At 41.9% G+C, this 22217-nt stretch overlaps 1 protein-coding gene across 3 annotated transcripts in view; it reads left to right on the plus strand.

Annotated features, from left to right (window-relative positions):
* The first annotated feature begins 10111 nt into the window (after nt 1-10111).
* arrdc1b (arrestin domain containing 1b) overlaps nt 10112-22217 on the plus strand; it is a 64869-nt gene continuing 52763 nt past the window's right edge. For 2 of the 3 annotated variants that reach the window (XM_078550297.1, XM_078550300.1), the window contains exon 1: nt 10112-10275. In XM_078550297.1, coding sequence (XP_078406423.1) covers nt 10158-10275 — 118 coding nt within the window. In that variant the 5' untranslated portion in view covers nt 10112-10157. The remainder of the gene's footprint in view (nt 10276-22217) is intronic. The other variant, XM_078550298.1, reaches the window with a different exon arrangement.

A 22217-nucleotide genomic window follows, 5' to 3' on the forward strand; every position in this document is an offset into this window, starting at 1 on the left:
ACATTCATATGCAGGGCCCTGCCCTTACCAAGCATAAAGGACACGTCTAGGCATTGCGCCTTTTTTGAATTAAACAAAAGCATGGGGAACAATAGCTCCCTGGTGCATTTTCCATGGCAACATGTCAACCAATCGGAGCTGACTGGACAACCAATCCGCACCCTTTCATAATGCAATATAAATTGTTGTCTACTTTGAATTGTGGCATCTTGTCCCGATGAGTGCAAGATGACAAACTTCGGCTGCATGTCTCTTATTTCAGCAATACACTAAAAATCTTAAAACGTGAAATCTTGTTGTGTGATCCTTTGAGTTGAACACTGGGAAATTCATATCTTTTTAGATGTTATCAGTCTCCACTGGGATCGTGACAGCATTGCCTGGTGTGGCTCAGGAGCCCCACTTTGGCATGGCAGGCTCTTCCACATTTGCTGCAGAGGAAGATAGTGGGCTGAGGAGGTACATGATTCACTGGCCTCTGTTTTCTCTGGGCCCTCGTCTCAGCCAGCTGAGATTTTCATTTCTGCTCACCTCTTACCGTGCTCTCCAGTCAGCCTCCAGAGGTCATGGCCATTGGCGACTGTCTCCCAGTCATCAGTATCAATGTCCACCATCTTCATACCTCACTTGCAGGTGTCCTTGTAGAGAGGTATGGACACCCAGGAGGTCGTGACCCTGTGGCCAGTTCCCTGTACATAAACTCTTTGGGTATACAGCCATTATCCACCCAATGAATGTGGCTGAGCCAGGCCAGATATCATTGGCTTCGTAATGAGTGTATGCTGATGGAATTAGAATGCTGTAGGAACTCTGAGTTGGTGGCCTTGTCCTGCCAAGAGATGCAGAAGATACATCTGAGACGGCAAAGGTGGAAACTGTTCAGCCTTTTCTCCTGTCTAGCATATGTTGTCCAGGTCTTACTACTGTAGAGAAGTTCGCTGAGGACGCAGGTGTAATAGACTTGCAGTTTGGTATTCACAGTCAGGTTGCTGCTGTTCCACACTCTCTTACTCAGCTTGGACGTAACAGCTGCAGTTTTTGTGATGTGTGTGTTGATTTTAGCATCAAGTGACAGATTGCTGGTGATTGTGAAACCTTGGTATGTTAAGCTATCAATAATCTCCGGCGTCACTCTATCTATACTAATAGATAGTAGTATGATGACATCCTGGACCATAACATTTGTCTTCCTGATGCTGATGGTTAGACTGAACTCTTTACAGGTCTGAGAGAATCTATCCTTTTGCTGCTGCAGGAGTTCCTCAGTATGGAATACTAGTGCAGTATTTTCAGTGTTGAGCAACTCTGATGAGAACTTGGCACACCTTTGCCTTGGATCTTAGGTGAGCAAGACTGAACAGTTTTCTAGCAGTTCTGGTATGTAAGTAGACACCCTCTGTAGATGATCTGAGGCAGATGACATCAGAAAAGAGAAGGATATGCCTAAGAGTGTCACTGCCAGAACACAACCCAGTTTGACCGCACTGCAGATTTCAAAGGGTTTCAGTGTTGCCCCAGTAACCTTGTCAGAGCTGATCTGAACCATCATGTTGTCATGGACTTCATTAGCCCAGCAGCTTAAATAGGCTCACACGGCTGAATGCTTTGGTGAGATCGATGAAGGCAATGTATAGTGGTCTCCTTTGTTCATGGCAGCTCTCTCACAGCTGCCAGACTGAGAAGATCATGTCAACCGCAGATCTTCCAGCTCTGAAACCATACAGTTTTAAAACCACAGTTTTAACCCCATTGGTCAAATGAGTTGCAATTCAGAGGAAAAATCGGGTAGTTTCTTGGAGTTGGAGGTTCTCACTATCAGTGAATGAGTTTGATTGAGTATTTGTGAGAAAATGTGCAGTGATTGAGAGATGTATAGAAAAGAATGGAGACAAGATGAAAGAGATTTAAATAAAATGAGCTGAAGAGTGAGAAAAATGGTTCAGAAGTAAAGGAGAGATAGAGATCATGTTGAGACGAGAGTGAGCAAGCAAAAAATGTAGAAGAAAGTCGAAAGACATGGTCAATCATGCAGAAGGAATTAAGCAGTACAAAAAAATAAGACAATCCCAGGAAGAACACTTTGCTTTCCTTTGTGCAGATCAATGGAAGATCAATTGCAAAATTCTACATTGCACAGCGCAATACTCTGGCCTTTATAAAGCAGTGTATTGTCCAGTTTATCATTGGATTTGACAATTTACCAGCACCATGGGAGGTTTGTTCCTATTAAAGAGCACTTACATTTATATAGTGCCTTTTCATGCTGAAGAATCTCAAACAATACAAAATAAATCACTGGCGTTATTTAAGCAAATAAAGTCAGGCATTAAAAAATACCATCAGAAAAAATATTTAATGTTGATTTGAAATTCCTTGCTCTACTATTTTTAATAGATATTGACCAATTAATTTTAAGTAGGCTCACTCATACCGCTAATAAAATTGCAGAGGGAGGATTTTAAAACTGACATGTTAAGTATTTTTTGCTACTGAATAACTTCAGGCCTGAAGTTCTATAGCTGGGTGGAAATCGAGCCTCGCTTATTTTTGAGGATTTTAGTGAGCAATTCTCTCCAGCAACAGTTCCCCATCCTTGGAGTATGCAGGCATCTCACCCTCTATGAATCAGAAGCTGTAGTCTTGTAATTTTCTGCTCCTGCTTCGGACCCTTGCAAACCTTACTGATGCTTTCTACACATTGTTTCTTTGAACCATTCCAGAAAACAGAAGTTGGCCTTCAAAGTAAGCTGTGTTCAGATTCCAAATTAACTAACTATACTTGTTCACTGAAATTAAACATATAGGGCATCTACAGAAGAGCACAAACCTACATACAATGATAGCAGTAAATGCTATAAAACTAAATCACACTCTTGCCAGCAATGAATACAGTGAGTGATTTTTTTTAACCAACTGCCTATAACACTTTGCAGCATTTACTTTTGGTTCTATCTCACACACAGCCACCCTTATCCCCTTGCTTTAGTAATTGAGTCGGATTAATTGACAGTCATGTGTTTTGACCAATTGCCATTGTTGCATTTGGATGATTTTGAGTTTTTTATATATCAGATAAATTGCAACCCCTTCCTGATGCACATGACAATCATGAAATATTTTTGTCCATAGTTTATAGATCTTCACTTGTATTACATCATGAACTTAAAGAAATATATCTTAAAAGAACCCATCACCCTCAAAATATCTTCAGCAAATGGATGCTGAGCGATTGTCTTATGGTCTTTAAGCTCTGTATCATGATCAGATGTCAGGGAGAAAAAAAAAATATCTATATCATCCTGGCTACTTTATAAACTTATTACTTTTTAAAAAATGGACAAATGGCTGGACTGATAAAATGGCCCCAGCTGATGGTAGTTCTGGAAGTTTCTGAGCAGTTTAAACATGGACAAGGACTAACAAATCAAACTCCTGGAATAAAGCACTTCTTGCGTTGTATAAACATTCCAGCCAAGCCAACACAAAGGGCTAGTATATGAAGTGCTGGACAAAAGCAGAGCTATTGGGATCCTCATCTCCAACATTGTATTGTATTAATGGTTATAAAAACAGAAAATGCTGGAAAAATTCAACAGGTCTGGCAGCATCTGTGGAGAGAGAAACAGAGTTAACGTTTCGAGTCCATATGACTCTTGTTCAGTTACCTGCTCAAAACACAATGGGTTTCAACAATGGTGCCTCGTTAGCTGAATAGCTCGACCTGAAACCACCCTGTCACATGACTGAGACTTGAGTTGTGTGAATTCCTTTAATTATATAGCTTTCGAATTTTATCTTCAATTGTGGTTTAACCTCTGAAGAGAACCGGACTCCAGACTAGTAGTCTGCCTTTGACTTCCATCTCTCTCCAAGTCTGATTTTCAGAAAGAACCATTTATTTCACTTACAGAGTGAACTAATACCCAGAATACAAGAATACTTTGCTGCATCTTCAACGGACTCAGCCTGCAACTAAGTTCCTAGGACCAAGACCAGGAATTCTGCCAGACAAAGCCACCTAAGATAACCTTCCTTGGACATTGATTCTGGACTCTAGACTCAAGTCAAACCATAATTCTTATTTTTATCATAGTCTTTGCCCTGAACCACTTTCTTTCCCCTTTCCCTCTTTTATTTTATGAATGCAAAAGGGGCTGATGTTGTGAAACCCCTTCCCGCATTTTGTGTGTTTCTGTGTAAAATAAACTACCTCTCTTATTTTGCCTTATCTTGAGTTTGCTGTGGAGTTTTTAATAGATTGGATAATTCCAAAATTGAAGTATTGGGGAAAATACTCCACCACTCGCAAACAGAGAAATCAAAATCAAATACATCCTTCTGTTTATGGATGGGTAGTGAGAGGAGAAATCAGAGCTGTTTAAATTAACCCCCCTTCCTTAACATCTGCCTGCATATATCAGTAAGAATTCTGTTAAACTGTTAATTACTCATAAGGTATAGTTGTTACCTTCTTGGGTTCATAATTGCACACCAACCCCCTAAGGATTCAGAATGTACTTCCAATATCTTGGGAATATACAGTGATCCAAGGAATTGTTTCCACATTTCAGATACTGGCTATAAAACATACCATCAAACAATCTTCCTTAACTTTAAAAGATTGTAGAAAAAACACTGCTCTGGACTGTAGTTATAAACCACCAGACAAAATGTATTAGACAAAGATAGCTATGTTAATGGTAGAATGCGTCCATATATATAGAGCATACTTTCAGTTCTGATACTGAGTCTTACTCTGCTGAGGAATATCACACTAATCTTTGTCTTTATTCCTAACATGTGCACAAACAGGGTCAGATCTTTTACCATGCACACAATCACAGCATAGCCATAGATGAGGCAAACCATTTTTCCAATTTTCATTCACTCGGAACGATACTGCACTCCACTCCCATTGCTCAAGTGGTTCTTGAATGATGCTACAGTAAAGGCCATAAAACCATAAGACCATAAGACATAGGAGCAGAAATAAGGCCATTCGGCCCACCGAGTCTGCTCCACCATTCAATCATGGCTGATAAGTTTCTCAACCCCATTCTCCCACCATCTCCCCGTAACCATTGATCCCCTTACCAATCAAGAACCTATCTATCTCGGTCTTAAATACACTCAATGACCTGGCCTCCACAGCCTTCTGTGGCAATGAATTCCATAGATTCACCACTCTCTTGCTAAAGAAGTTTCTCCTCATCTCTGTTCTAAAAGGTCTTCCCTTTACTCTGAGGCTGTGCCCGCGGGTCCTAGTCTCTCCTACTAATGGAAACATCTTCCCCACGTCCACTCTATCCAGGCCTTGCAGTATTCTGTAAGTTTCAATCAGATCCCCCCTCATCCTTCTAAACTCCATCGAGTACAGACCCAGAGTCCTCAAACGTTCCTCATATGTTAAGCCTTTCATTCCTGGGATCGTTCTTGTGAACCTCCTCTGGACCCTCTCCAGGGCCAGAACATCCTTCCTGCACACAATATTCTAAATGTGGTCTGACCAGAGCCTTATAAAGCCTCAGCAGCACATCCCTGCTTTTATATCCTAGTCCTCTCAAAATAAATGCCAACATTGCATTTGCCTTCCTAACTACCAACTCAACCTGCAAGTTAACCTTAAGACAATCCTGGACTAGGACTCCCAAGTCCCTTTGCACACCAGATTTCTGAATTCTCTCCCCATTTAGAAAATAGTCTATGCCTCTATTCTTCCTACCAAAGTGCATGACCTCACACTTCCCCACATTGTATTCCATCTGCCACTTCTTTGCCCATTCTCTTAACTTGTCTAAATCCTTCTGCAGCCTCCCCGCCTCCTCATTACTACCTGTCCCTCCACCTATCTTTGTATCATCTGCAAACTTAGCCAGAATGCCCTCAGTTCCTTCATCTAGATCATTAATGATAATAGTGAAAAGTTGTGGTCCCAACACTGACTCCTGCGGAACTCCACTAGTCACCGGCCGCCATCCTGAGAAGGACCCCTTTATCCCCACTCTCTGCCTCCTGGCAGACAGCCAATCTTCTATCCATGCTAATACCTTGCCTCTAACACCATGGGCTCTTATCTTACTGAGCAGCCTCCTGTGTGGCACCATGTCAAAGGCCTTCTGCAAGTCCAAGTAGATATCATCCATTGGCTTTCCTTTGTCTAACCTGCTCGTTGCCTCCTCAAAGAATTCTAACAGATTTGTCAGGCATGACCTCCCCTTGATGAAACCATGCTGACTTTGCCCTATTTTACCATGCACTTCCAAGTATTCTGAAATCTCATCCTTAACAATGGACTCTAAAATCTTATCAATGACTGAGGTCAGGCTAATCGGCCTGTAATTTCCTGTCTTTTGCCTCACTCCCTTCTTAAACAGGGGGGTTACATTAGCGATTTTCCAGTCCTCTGGGACCCTCCCTGACTCCAGTGATTCCTGAAAGATCACCACTAATGCCTCCACTATCTCTTCACCTATCTCCTTCAGAACTCTGGGGTGTAATCCATCTGGTCCAGGTGATTTATCCACCTTCAGATCTTTCAGTTTTCCTAACACCTTCTCCTTGGTAATGGCCACCATACTCACCTCTGCCCACCGACTCTCTTAAACTTTGGGGATGTTACTCGTGTCTTCCACCGTGAAGACTGACGCAAAGTACCTATTTAGTTCCTCCACCATTTCTTTGTTCCCCAATACTACTTCTCCAGCGTCATTTTCCAGCGGCCCAATCTCCACTTTTGCCTCTCTTACCCTTTATATATCTAAAAAAAACTCTTGCAATCTTCTTTTATATTACTGGCTAGTTTACCCTCATATTTAATCTTCTCCCTCCTCATTTCTTTTTCAGTTGTCCTCTGTTGGTCTTTTTAGGCTTCCCAATCCCCTAGTCTTCACCGCATTGTATGCTTTCTCTTTAGCTTTTATGCTGTCCCTGACTCCCCTTGTCGGCCATGGTTGCCTCGTCCTCCCTTTAGTATGCTTCTTCTTCCTAGGGATGAATTTTTGCTGTGTCTCCCAAATTACTTCCAGAAACTCCTGCCATTGCTGTTCCACTGTCTTTCCTGCTAGGCTCATCTCCCAGTCAATTCTGGCCAGCTCCTCCCTCATGCCTCTGTAGTTGCCTTTATTCAACTGTAATATCGTTACATCTGATTCCAGCTTTTTCCTCTCAAATTGCAGGGTAAATTCTATCATATTATGGTCACTTCCTCCTAAGGGTTCCTTCACCTTAAGCTCCCTTATCAAATCTTTACACATCACTAAATCTAGAATTGTCTGTTCCCTAGTGGGCTCCACCACAAGCTGCTCCAAAAAGCCATCTTGTAGACATTCCACAAATTCCTTTTCTTGGGATCCACTACCAATCTGATTTTCCCAGTCTACCTGCATATTGAAATCCCCCATGGTCACTGTAATCTTGCCTTTCTTACACGGCTTTTCTATCTCCTGGTGTATCTTGTGCCCCACATCCTGACTACCGTTTGGAGGCCTGTACATAACTCCCATTATGGTTTTTTTTTACCTTTGCGGTTCCTCAACTCTACCCACACAGATTCTACATCATCTGACCCTATGTCATTTCTTGCTATCGATTTAATTTCATTTCTTACTAACAAAGCAACCCCACCCCCTCTGCCAACCTGCCTATCTTTTCAATAGGATGTATATCCTTGGATATTTAGCTCCCAGTCCTGATCCCCTTGCAGCCATGTCTCCATGATGCCTACCACATCATACCTGCCAATTTCAATCTGTGCCACAAGCTCATTTACCTTATTTCGTATAAAGGCCTTATATAAATGCAAATTGGTGTTGTATCTTGGGTTCACTCGTACCAGTAGCTATTTGATATAGTTGGTTACTGAGAATCTTGGCTTTGTTTTCTAGAATTGTGGTAATACCTTTGGTTATCCCAGAATTAATTTGTTTAAAAGAATATTTCTCAGAGCACTTTTCTTGGCCAGAATCACTGCATCCGTGCAAACACTGCACCCAGTAAGGATCAGATTACCATTTACTAATTGGGAAGTGTGTTATTACTGAAAGTTCTACAAAAAGGACTGAACCGACTGGTTTGCCTGCTGAAGCTTTTCACGGACTAAAGTTTGAGCTGTATCCAACAACAGACAATTTAAATGCTATCCATGAATAAACATGTTACAAAAGTGTCTGACTGGTATTATTAATCTTTCTCATACGTAATGTGGGTGCTTAACAGTAATTGTACATATAAATCCAGAAACAATAAATCACTTCCATTGTTCACCCAGAACATGTTATCTCCAAATAGTTGCTGCTCGAGGTCAAGGTTCAATTCATCAGTAGTGGGAACGTTTTACTTTCAGAACCAAGTTTTGCATTGGGCGCAGGCAAATTATTGACGGGTAAGTTATAACTACAGTGTATTCCATTTCATTGATAGTGGGCAGAGGGGGGAGTCGCTTATGTTTTCCTGATACACTACTGCAGCTGATGATCAGTTGCCGAGCTTAACCACTGTGAATTGGTCTAGATTAGATCTGACGCAAATAGCAACATGTTGTGTTGCAATTGCTGAAGCAAGAAGGATGCCAAACAACTCAACAGGCCCAACTGCATACGTGGAGACGAGTCATAGAGGACTACAGCACAGGAAAAGGCCCTTCAGCCCATCGAGTCTGTGCCAGTCAAACGAGTACCTAAGTATTCTGATCCCATTTTCTAGCACTAGGCCCATAGCCTTGTATGCCGTGGCATCACAAATGCACATCCAAATACTTCTTCAATGTTATGAGGGTTTCTGTCTCTACCACCCTATCAGGCATTGAGTTCCAGATTCCCACCACCCTCTGGGTGAAAAAATTCTTCCTCACATCCCCTCTAAACCTCCTGCCCCTTACCTTCAATCTATGCCCCCTGGTTATTGAACCCTCCATCAAGGGGAAAAGTTCCTTCCTGTCTACCCTATTTATGTCCCTCATAATTTTATACATCTCAATCATGTCCCCCCTCAATCTCCTCTGCTCCAGGGAAAATAACCCCAGTCTATCCAATCTCTCCTCATAACTAAAGCTCTCCAGCCCAGGCAATATCCTGGTAAATCTCCTCTGCATTCTAGTGCAATCACATCCTTCCTATAATGCAGATTCCAGAACTGCACACAATACTCTAGCTGTGGCCTAACCAACATTTTATATAGTTCCAGCAGAACCTCCCTGCTCTTATATTCTATGCCTCAGCTAACAAAGGGAAGTATCCCATATGCCTTCTTACCCACCTTATCTACCTGTCCCACTACCTTAAGGGATTGGTGGACATGCACACCAAGGTCTCTCTGATCCTCAATACTTCCCAGGGTCCTACCATTTATCGTGTATTCCCGTGCCTTGTCCTGCCCAAGTGCATCACCTCACACTTATTCAGATTAAATTCCATTTGCCACTGATCAGCCCATTTGACCAGCCCATTTATCCTCCTGTAATCTAAGGCTATCCTCCTCACTATTTACCACCCCACCAACTTTCGTGTCATCCGCAAACTTACTGATCAACCCTCCTACATTCAAGTCTAAATTGTTTATATATACCACAAACAGCAAGGGACCCAACACTGATCCTTGTGGAACCCCCCTGGGTCAAGACATTTCAAGCAATGCACCCACCCTGAGAACTTAAATGACTTTATTAACATTTTGAGTCCAATATGACTCTCCTTTGTAATAATATGACTCCTCTTCCAATATTGGATCCGAAACAATAATTCTGTTTCTGGCTCCACAGGTGCTGTCTGCTGAGTTTTTCCAGCACTTTCTGTTTTTAATTCAGATCTACAGCATCCGCAGTATTTTGCTTTTACTTTATTCAAACCCATTTAATTTCTTTTTTGTTTGCAAGCAATGGAAAGGTTGGGTCCAGACGGGCCCCCCAACCCGACCCCACCGCACTCAATCGGATGGGCACGTGGGAGAAGGCCGGCAGCTGCTGGAGCGTGCGCCGTGCGATCGCGAGGGGGGGGGGGGTGGGGGGAAGGGTAAGGAGGGGAGGGGGTGGACTGTGACGTTGTCGCACGGGGCGGGGTCCGGGGCGGGGTGCGCGGGGTCCGGGGCGGGAGGCGGTGACGTCAGGGCGTTTGTGCGGCCGGCCGCACGCTGGGTTCCGGTTCAGTCTGGCGGCGGTGGCGACCATGGGGAAAGTTCAGGAGTTGAGTGTCGCCCTGAAGAACAGCAAAGTGGTTTACAGCCCCGGCGAGTTCATCAGCGGCGAAGTGAGGATCAAGCTGGCCGCGCATCTCAACTTCAAAGGTCAGTCCGCTGACCCTTACCTCCTCCTTCCTCCCCCCCCCCCAACCCCATTTGCCAGTGAGAGGAGCCTGAGGGATGAAGTTGTCCCTGGAGACGGTGGGTGGTCTGGACCCTGGGCTGCTGGCCGGCCGGCCGGTCGGTTGGACGGGTCGGGAGGTTGTTTTTTTTTTTGGGGGGGGTCTGTCGGTGGTGGTAGGGGGGAGGCTCAAGGACAGGAGCCTGTGGAAACGAGAGCTTCACAGGTGGCAAGTGAGACAAATGTACGGGAGTGAGCAGAAGCTGCAGCAAAGAGTTCAGAGAACCAGAGAATCGTAAGGCACCAGCAACACAAAGCCAAAAGAATTCAAGTGAGAAGTGGAAGAGGAAGTGCAGGAACATTAATCTGGAGAGAGAGCCTTTTTTTGGTTGGGTTGGGTTGGGGGGGTTGGGGGGGGACAAGTTTGAAGATAATCTGTCAAATTTCTTTTTAATACCCAGATTTGCGGTGGCAGAGAGGTTTTGGAGGGATTAAAGAGGGATTACTAATGTAATTATGCACTCTACAGAGCAAGCTTTTACATCGTTTTCAATAGGAGATGATGGATCTTCGAGTAATCATGGCAGTCATTTGTGTAATAAACTGAGTAACACTAAAATGTAGAAACTAAATGTTTTATTACTGTTCTGCATTCCAGTGGACGAATGACACATTGAAGCCATTCACCTTTGGGTGTACTTTTAATCTATTGAAAGCTGATGTGCATTTTCTTTGACGCAAGACAACCTTTGTAATCAAGATACAAATTGCATGTGTAACTATCGCAAGTTTGGCTAGTGGTAATTACTTGGTTGTTGGAAAATAATAGCTGACTTATTGGAAATAACAGGTGACATTGCATGTAGAGTTTAACAAATGGTTGACCATGGCTTCAAGCAAGCTAGTGCGCAGGGCCTTGGGTGGATAAACAGCAAGAGAAAATTTGAATGGTTTGTCACTTGAATACCATGATGAAATTGTTAATAGATTCCCAAATATTTTGTTACAGTTTAAACCTGTAATTGATTTTTGGATGGGGTATGTGGACATGATGGAGAATATTAAGGTTTGTAAAATTATAAATACAAGGATCATTAAAGTTAATAATTCAGGTTGGTACTGGTTGACCAGTGTACATTTGAACCTGATGTATGCAAAAATGGAATATTTCTAGTGCAATGGTGTGGGGAAGTCAATTTTGCCATGAGCACAGAACAGCTTGTATTTAGTGACTTGAATGCAAAAAACACCTGAATGAGCAATCGTGTAAGGAAAATTGGCACTGGACCTAAGGGAAGAGATTAGGAAATATGACCTAAAGCTTGGTCAGTAAAGTGGTTCTTGTCGAGGTTTTTTGGAGGTGAAGTTTAAAATGAGAGGTTCTTATTCTGCCATCACCGAGGTGAAGCTAGAATTCTGAAAAGCCTGTTGAGAAATTTGGAGCATTCCATTGGAGAGAGAGCGAGCTAGAAGAAAGTGTAGATGTGCATTATAATATTTAAGCTGATTCGAGATTGGGCGTTGTGTTTTTCTGCATAGTCACTATGACAAACTGGAAGCTGGAAAATCAAATTGCTGTAGCTTGGTTTGTACAAATGTTAGTTTAAACATTTGTAGGGTGCATGCGTATTGTATTAGTGAGCTCAGTCTTTCCAGCTCTCGCACTTTGAGCAAATAACCTTATCTCTGTCTTACTTATTGTCCCAAAATCAACAGTCAGCCTGTTGAGCTTGTTCTGCCATTCAGTTCGTTTATGGTGAATCTGCATCTTAACTCCACTTTGGTTCTTGAACCCTTAATATCTTCGCCCAACAAAGTCTGTCAATCCTTTTTTTGAAATTTCCAGCTAAGCTCATCTCAATAGCTTTTTGGGGGTGGAAGTGAGAAGACTTCCAGATTTCCACTGCCCTCTGTGTGAAGAAGTGCATTCTTACATCACACCTGACTTAAGGTTATGTCCCTTGTGTTCTCTGATGCAAGGAAATGGTTTCTTTCTCTCTCTACCTTATCAAATCCTTTGATCAACTGAAATACTTCAGTTAAATCACCCTTATTCTTCTAAAATCAAGGGGGTATAATTCATGTAATCTGTCCTTCTAATTTAATCCTTTTATCCCAGTACTATTCTGGAGGCCAGTATATTCTTCAAGTTGTCATACTGAATGTAGTATCCAGATGGGGTTTAACCAGAGTTCGGTACAGCTGTGACATAACTTCCAGTCATCCTGGAGTAGAGGTCAGCATTCTGTTCCTGTTTTTTTTGTATCTGTCCACAAGCTTTTAGTGATTGCTGTTCTTGGACCTCTAAATCTCTCTGCTCATTCACAGTTTCTAGCCTCTTGCCATTTAGAAAATATTTTGATTTATCTATTTTTTAGGTCCTTTCCCATCTCCATCTGCCGCAGTTAAGCCCACTCCTTCAATAGGGTTGTTGGGGACAGATATATCTGCTTGTCCTGCCTGAGGACTGTGTTGCACAACAACCACAACTTGTTTTCATATTGCATCTTTAATGTAAAACAAAGTCACAAGGCACTTCATAAAAAACATGTAAGAAAAAGATAATTGCTGAGCTAAAGAAGCTGATATTAAGAGATTTGACCAAAAGCTTTTGGACAGGGGTTTTGGCAAGTGGAGGCATGGGGAGAGGTAAGTGGAGAAACAGAGTGGGTTAGGGAGGGAATTCAAGAGTGTGGGCCTCTGTGCCTGAAAGCACGACTTCCAATAGTCAGGCAAATGGAAGGAGGATGAATTCCCACCCTAACCCACTCTGTTTCCCCATTTACCTCTCCCCATGCCCCCCACCTTGCCGAAACTCATGTCCACAAGCTTTTGGTCACATCTCCTAATATCAGCTTCTTTAGCTCAAAAATCTGAGGAATGGATAGATTTTGAGGGGGTTGTGACGGGGATGGGAGGGAGGGGGCGTGTATGGAATTAGAGCTATAGGGAGGGATGAAGCCAGCAAGGGATTTAAACAAGGTATTAAACTTTAAACTAGCGACATTGAGGGACTAAGAGCCGAAGTAGGTTTGCCAAAACAGGTGATGGCTGAGCATGACTTGGTGTGGACAGGATAGAAATCAGAGTTTCAGGTCAAGTGAAGAGTGGCAATTGGGATACCATTCAGTCGAGCTTGGAATAGTCAAGTCTGAAAATTGCAAAGGCCCGTATGAGTGCTTGAGCAGCATATTGGCTGTGGCAGAGGTGGAGGTAGGCAATGTTAATTCTGAGAGTCTGCAGTCGTCTTTGTGGTTGGAGGAAATGGGGTCGGAAATACAGCTTGAGGTTGAATTAAATTAAATGTCAAGATTACAAACAGTCCAGTTTGTAACAGTGAGAACAGTGGCCAGGAGAGGAATGGAATTACTAGCAAGAGTATGGAGATTATGGTAGGAGCAGGAGATATTGCGGTGTTTAGCTGGAAGAAATTGAGTTCATTCAAGACTAGATGTCAGTCAGATAAGCAGTCTACTGATACAGAAGTGATGGGGGAGTTGAGCGAGTGAGTAGAGAGTTGGAGATAGGTGTTTCCAACATACACGTGGCATTTGACCCCATGTCTGTCATTGCCATATGGCAGCATGTGGATGAAGAAGAGGAGGGATCCAAGGATAGCTCCTTGGAGACTCAGGAGGTAAAGGTGCTGGACAGGAACAGAACCATGGCTAGCATTACTTTGGCTACAACAGGATAAGTAAGAATAGAACCAAGCAAGTGCCATGCTACGAACTGGATGATGGAGAGATGTTCACGAAGGATGATGTAGTTAATCAAGCATTTTAAAGGTGGCAGAGTTGATGGGAGAGAATGCAGCATGGTCAGAGGATGTCATTTGTGATTTGGTGAGGGCTATTTTGGTGTATGGCTAAGGTTTGTGAAATATGAGCGTGGGGTTTTGAGAAACAGATAACAGCTAAAATGTGGGGAGGGAAGGAAGTTGGGCGGGAAAACACAATTAGTTAATAGCAAAAGTTTAAGCATGGAGAGCATTAAAAAAATAAAATAACTGTGTCTCATATCTTCAGAAAAGCTATATTTAATGATGCAGGTTAGAAAGTGTGCTCTCAGATACTGATTTACAAAAAAATACATGTCCAAATGGAGAATATTTCACTCACAACATCCTATCCTTTATGAAAGTTCCTTTATGCCATTACTTCTGAAATTGTTTTTATTTTGATAAGGTCGAATGGCAGCAACTTTTTGCAGGAGGCACAAATGTCTATTGGCTAAGAGATTTGAAATCTAAGGTTTAAATAAGGAAACCAAAATTAAACAGTGCCAAATGATCAATTTGCTCTTTTTAATAATTCTTTTTATGGGCGCTGTTCTTCCTTCAACAAGGAAAAAAAAATTGTTGAAACCTGTTAATGGAGCAATTTCTTCCTCTGAACCATTGCTTGTGCATTCAAACTTCATGGAATGAATTGAGTATCAGCCTACTCAGTATCAACAGTGTGCCAAATAAACTTCTCTTATTTGGCATTAAAGGAAGTACAGTACTGAGTCTAACACCTACAACAGTTTAAGTGGGCAGTCAGAGTATGGCTGGAGTTTTAGTGGGAGACTTTCATAGGAAACTGTTGACTTGCTTTTCGGTTCCTCTATTTTGAGTTGCACTTGGAGTACGCAATAAACAATGACATAAGTTCACTCAAACTGAAAACTGCAAAGTGCACAGTGAATACTTGTCAGTCTGTCAAGTCATGGCCTTTGGGCAAATTTAACAGTAATGGGATTGTGATTTTGTATTAAGGGTATTGGCAGTGTTAACAGAAGGGGTGTTGCTTTACTGCTTTGCAATGAAACACATGAATTTTGTGTACTTGGTTAAATTCAAAACAGTAGAATTATGTTATGCACAACCGAAAAATGGGCATGTAGATAAGAGACAACCACACAAACTCTCTCTCCCACCTAAAATTAAATTCAGTATCTTTAAATCCTCCACAATGCCCGCCCACTCTACCTGTCCAACTGTCCCCAGCCATGTGTCCACTCCCAGTTCCGACTTTGGCCGTCTGTGTATTATCCACCACAAACCCCCCCCCCCCGCCCACCCCAACCTAAAAATGGGGCAAAAGCAGGGGAGTGAGACAAAGTAAGTTGCTCTCGCAGAGAGGTGGCATAAAGATGATGGACTGAATGGCGGCCACCTTTGCTGAAACCATTCTGAGAATAAATGCAAGGTTTTCTTTTTTTTTTAGAGCTTTACTGTATCGAACCTTTCCTAAAGCCCACTGCCAATCTAGCACTTCCTGCCTTTAAAACCATCCCAAAGCCTATCTTTTTGTAGGACAATTAGGAGAGCAGTCAAAGGCTTAATAGCTTCATTTCTCCTGAAATGGCTCGTACCACTGTTAAATTTGCTATATAAGCTTGCATTGTTGAAGTTTGGTGCTGAGTACTGTACATGTGAACTATGGCAAGCCAGTTGAATAGGTACAGTGCAGATGCATTGCTCTTACTTGAAACCATTGCATCAGTGAAAAAGATCAGCATATTCAATATTCCAGCCCAACCCCATATAGCAGAAATACTGATTTTTCGATATGAAGATTTGAGGAAGCTCCATTTGGAGGTCAGGTGCTTTCCCATGTTCTGTGACTGGGAGCAAAATGGAGTTGGCTTAAACAGAGACTTGATTGTTAGCTTTGGCTACTTTAAACCAAGAGCTGCATTCGTGTGGCATGATTCATTAATAGACGTTTGACGCTTGGGAAATGCCAGACAAGACAAAAAGTATCATTGAGTGAATATAATAAATGGCTAAGTGAGCACCTGATGATGTATTAGAGTTGTTTTTAAGTTCTGGCTATTTCAAACGCAAGAGATGTGATTACACAATATGTGTTACTATAAGGAAGGAAACACAGGTGGTGCCTACAGAGTGAGAATTTACAATGAATTAGAATGTGGTACAGGAAGAAAAGTGAGTTAGTTATGGAAGCAAGGTCATTAGTGTGTACTGTTATGATCCTGGACCAGACCTCTAAGTTTTTGGTACAATCTGGTTAGGAACTGATTACATTTTGTTTAGTCAAAGTTTGATATGCAAGACACTTGCTAAGGGAATAGAGCCACTAGATTTCACGTGTTTTGAACATACAGAAATAAACTTTGCTATACAAGGACAGAAAGAAAAAACAATTTACAACATCTATCTTCTACTTTAACATTCAGAGTTATTATGAGGTACATGCAAATTAACAGGCAAACTGGTCAAACGCATCACATGGCACCATAAATGGCAGGTCTGACCAAGACAGATTCCAAGAATTTCTCAACAACTCACCTAGAAGTCAGTAAACACTGAGTCAACTAATCTGATTGAAACTCTGTCCCTCTCTCACGAGGGATTCCAGTCTTCATCTTCGAAGATCTTGCCTTGGAATTCTCTCCAAAAGTAGCTACAGCTCAGATGGCCTCAATGACAGCCCACCTCATAGGGTTTCAATCTTGTATCCCAAGATTCTGTTCCCCTAAATTCTTGACCATGCACTCCAACACAAACTCGCAAGCACAGCTTCAGCTCTTAGGCCACACCGAGTAGAATACTACTGCTCCAAAGGGGTACCTTCGCCCCAACGGCCCAGCAGCACGGAGTAACCAACCTCTGCTGCCTCCTTAGATCTCTTGGCTTCTCCTGAGTCCTTGTTACTTAGTCTCCCAACTTCAGCCCTTTTTTTTTTTGCTTGGAGCCCCTTTCTTTGCTCTTCTCTTTCTTCTTAACTGGGACTACTCCCTGTTCTTTCTTTGGGACCTCTCCCTGTCCCCTGTCTGGGTCTCTTCTCGATTATGGCGCTGCGCTCCTGGGGTCACCTGATCCATTTTTTGCGCTGTTTCTTCTATTTTTCTTCATGCAGGTCCCCTGAGAAATGCTGGGCTGCACATGTGCAACCTGCTTCCATTCCACGCATGCATGGAAACTCCGAGGCCTATCGGGACTTGGAGCTCCCAACCTCCGCCTGACGATAAGGTAAGTCAGGTCTTGTAACAATACCCCTTCCCTGCCTTTACATCTCCTTGCCCCAGCACTCAAATATAAACATTTGTCAACCAAGATAGTCTTTTGTTTCTTTGGTAACTGTGCACAAACAAACCGTTTGGAGGGTCTGCCAAGATTTGTGCACATGTGCAGCCAGCATAAGATCACAAGGCAGTGGGTCTCCAACTACTTGCCTAGGCTTCAATCTCTTAATGCAATCAGGGAATATGTGATATAACTACATGTTGAATTAAAAGCTCTCCATGACCAGCAAGCACAGAGATCCCAAAAATTTCCTTGATTCTGATTTCACAGCTATAGTATAAGAACATAGGAACAGGAGTAGACCATAATGCCTCTCAAGCCTGCGCTGCCACTCAATACAATCATGGCTGATCTTTGGCCACAACTTCACTTTCCCATCTGCTCCGCATAACCCTTGATTCCCTGAGTGTCTATTTTAATCTTAAATATTTTCAATGGTGGAGCTTCCAGAACCATTTGGCATAGAAAACTCTGATGATTCTCAACCCTTTGAAGAAATTTCTCCTCATTTCAATACTAAATGAGCGGCCCCTTATCCTGAGACTGTGCCGCAGTGTTCTAGATTCCCTAGCCATCAAAAGCAACTCTGTCAGTTGTTAACTTCTGGTATTCCAGTTTTATTTCTGGTTTGGGCCGGTTATCAAGGAACTGTGGTAAAAATTGTGTTCCATTCCTCCACTGCATATAGTGCAAAAATGCACCAACAAATGTAAATTAGGAATTACTTTGGTGATGCTGGGAGAGTAATTCAGGTAAGCCCTATGGCACCTACTCCTGACTTGTGGCTCTTGCACAGTCAGCTGTGGCCTGATTCAAATCAAGGAGATTGTTAAGGCTGACAGCCAGAAATACCCATTCATTTCCTGCGAATGAGCAAGTTTACTTTACGGTGTGAGAGACTTGTGATTCCAGCACCTTAGAAAAACTGAGGTGTTTGGATGTTAGTGACAGCAGGGTTTTTCTAGATGATGCACAGGAATTAGTAGACCATAGTCCCTAGAGTTTGCCTTCTTCCATCCTGGTAGTTGGATAATACAGTGGTGATGTTGACTAATCACAGTAATCAGCCTACAACAGACCCAGAGATGATGTGGGGAGGATCTTAATGGTGGAGAGCTTTGGGAACTAAAATCACCTGTTTCTTGCAAGCATGCTGCACTTATCCATATATCACGGCTCAAATTACTTATGCATTGAATACCAAAATGTTGTTTATGGAAAGAAATGCACCTAATTTGCATGTGAATGAATCATTGCTAACTGATTCCACAATCTCTCTAGGGAGCCTGTCCATAGATTAGCCCACCTGCACGTCGAAATATTGTATCTGCAGCAGATTGGTTTTAAATTCACCTTCACCTCCCATTCAAGTACAGGCTGTGTCCTCTGGTTCCACTGTTCTGGACAAGGCAATCATATCACCTCTTTCCAGTGATAACTTGCCTGATGGATGAGCTGAAATCTTAAATTTTGTATAACCCCTTGCATCAGCTACAAAATTATTACCTCTGCTAAGCAGTGAACCTTTCTTTAGTTTGATTATTGTTGGTCATTGCTTGAGCAATCTATTTGAAGGAAAATATCAAACACCACAGCTGCCCAAAGCTGACGTTTACGCTGAAAGTGCAAACTGTCAGGAAAATTGAATTTTCATTCATCTCAAACCATTCTCTCTGCTGTTTCTGTCCAGTGGGTGCAATTAACGACTATTTCCCCACTCAACTGTAGTAATATAACATCGTTTTGCAGGTGTCCTTTTTTGGCTCTAGTGTAGGTGCCTGAACATGACTTAATATGACTCGGTTTTCACTCGAGAATCAGTGCTTTCTTTTCATGTTATAGATGTCTTTGTTATTTGCTCCTGTTTTCATGCCAGACTTGAACTGTAGATTTTCTGTTATCTCACGTTATGCATTAAATTTAAAATTCAATGCTTACACATCTCTTGGGTAGTTTGATAAGTTTCTAATTAAATTCAAACGTTTGCTTAAGCACCAGATTTTACAGTACTTCCACAGTCAATTTCCTATGATCACATTAAAAAAAATGACAGTTTAAATTCCTTTAGAACTACATAGGAACACAAACAAAGAGAGACTTCTCTCCAATGCCCTGAAAAGTAACAGCGTTATTTTGTTTGCTCCATTCTAAATGGGAATCTTTTATACATTGTTTTCTTTTATTTGGTTTCTGATTCTCATCCTGCCTAGCTGCCATTGGACTTTGAGTCCTCTGTGAAGATCCTCAGAGATCCAATATAGTCTCATGTTTTGGTTTGTAGCATCAAGTTCAAGAAACCCCATTGCCCAAGTTCCAAAATTAAGCTACTGTTCTGGTAGAAAGAGGGTTCAAAATCTAAAGACAATATTTTCACAACGTGCTTAGTAACCTGTGCTTTTTAGTGTTATGCTAAATTTAGTCTTTGCACTTAGAGGGGAAGAATTACTACTGTATCTTTTTAGAAAAGGAGAAGAAAATCAAAGAAATCATAGCACTGTCTTTTTAATAAAATGAAATACCGTTCTTGTGCCATTTTTAGCATGTAATCAGGAACAGGCCTGTTCAACAACAAACAGTTAAGCTTGTGACATTTCTGTTTTCCCACACCAGTTTTCCTGGTGGCCTTTCAGTGCTTGGCTGTAAATTTACTCATAAATTATGTACAAAACCTACTAAAAACTGGGTCAGAACTGTCCAAACTCATTTCACTTACACACTGGGAGGAAGGGAAAATGCCTCCCGTCACAGCAGTCTGAGGTGGATTTGAACCCAGATTTCAGAGCCAAAGGACGGCTGTGACTACTGACCTTGCTCCAGAATTCTGCAGGATAAGCCATAGCTATGGAATAGTATGAAAAATGGTTTGGGGTGATTTTCTCTTCAGTCTCCCACCCTTTCTATTAAGTGGGTTCCTGCCCGTTGCACAGCGACACTCCGGACAATGTGGTGGGAATTGACGGCTCCGTGGCATCATGAACGTACGTTTGTACTTTTGAAGGTATAACACTTGCTGCTGAAATGTGCCAAATTTAAGCATCATTCAAACAATGGTGCATGGCTTATGCCTGGACCTGTCCTTGTAATTTTTGACAATGATATAAGCACAATTTGTCTATGCTGAGGTATGAGTGACCTGGTTCTCGCCACCTGGCTGCTTACTTAATACTCCAGTTCCTTTCACCAGCTGAAGAAAGGAATGGTAATAAATGAGCTGCATTGTTGAGGACTGTATTTAATACATATTGGTCCCAGCTATAATATTATGCAAGTGCAACCAGATTCTTGTCTTTGGTGGATATGTGAGGAAGTAAAATTGGGATGTTGATTCTAAGGACAGACAGCACTCTTATATTATCATTGTGATGCTATTTTTGATAATCAGCTGACTAATATAACAGCGGCAGCACAATTTCCCTTCCCCAACCAACGCCATCTTCTTTGGCAGCTTAATTTCTATTCTGATATAAATTGCAGCTTGTTACAAACGTTCAGTCACAAGCTTCTGACCTTGGCTGTGTCACCGTGGAAATTTAATAGTGTGGATTTGTAGCTCTTTCTCCTTAGTCAGGTACAATGGGTGCAAGGGTGCCACAGATAGTGACCCCTGTACCTCTTGATAGGGGCATAAGCAGTGGCTTTATTGTTGGTTCAACTCTTCAACCACTCAACTGAAAAGTTGTATGAGTGTGAGGAAAGGATCAGGCAAAAGTAAATTTAAAAGGGAAAAAAGAGCTAAGAGACAAAATAGTCTTGTTGAGCCATCTAGTATGAATATGCCACTGTTTGGTACATCTGTGATTATCATTGACATCGTGTTGATTACAAAGCAAATGTGCATTTGCCATCCTTATTCTTTATAAGTTTATTGATTCATATTGATTGAAAAATACAATCTAAACTAGTCTGCATTGGCCCTGTCCATTGTTGTTTGCTTTGTTTGGAGGAAAACATATCTTGAGGTGCTTCTGCTTTGTTTTTTCATCGTATAAAGGGATAAAGGATGCAATTTAAAGCAGAGGTAGACACGGCTGTAGAGAGTACAGAGCAATGGGATTACTTTTGAATTGCAAAGAGCTGGCACAGATATGATGGGACAAATGGTCTCTTTCTATGCTGTAAACCTGTATAATTGGTTGTTTTTGCACTCGCACACTTTTTTTTATTCTATCATGGTGATTTATTACTCAAGCTTAAGCAACTTGATTATCAACAGGTTAAAATTAGATCTGAATCTCAACCAGTTTGATCCAGAGTGCTCTGGTATTTCAACAGTTGCAAAGCAGCCATGATGCAGTCATTTTTCCAGGTTTTGATTTAATTTTTAATAGAGTAATAGAGACATTATATACACTGTAAAATTGTGTTTATTTCAGGTCTAAATAGCTTGTTGCTCTTTTTAAATAAATTAGAAACATAGAAACTAGGAGTAGGCCATTCGGCCCTTCGAGCCTGCTCGTCCATTCATTATGATCATGGCTGATCATCCAACTCAATAGCCTGCTCCCGCTTTCTCCCCATACCACATCAATTTTAGTAGGACAAAGCAAGCAGCTTACTATCAGCACTCTGCTAGCGCTGCTGTGTGACCGGCTGCTCAGAACGACATAAGAAAAAGGTTATTTACCTTTTATTTCAGTAAATGCCCTATTCCTTTGGAGCCTTTGAGCATCCATTGTGGCAGGATTCCATGCTGTCACACACAATATTATATGTACTTCAAATTTGATACTAATCAGTTGCTAGATCATACCATTTTGTGGTTTTACTCCCATTTCTCTCATGTCCAGTTGCAAAGATTATTTCTATAAGCCAGCAGTAACTCCCTACAAACGAGAGTGTGCCTTTCTCTAACCAAATATCTGATGATCTAGTGAGCTCAGGGTAGAACAG

The sequence above is a fragment of the Cetorhinus maximus genome, chromosome 10, assembly GCF_964194155.1.
Source record: "Cetorhinus maximus chromosome 10, sCetMax3.hap1.1, whole genome shotgun sequence".
Taxonomy (NCBI): domain Eukaryota; kingdom Metazoa; phylum Chordata; class Chondrichthyes; order Lamniformes; family Cetorhinidae; genus Cetorhinus; species Cetorhinus maximus.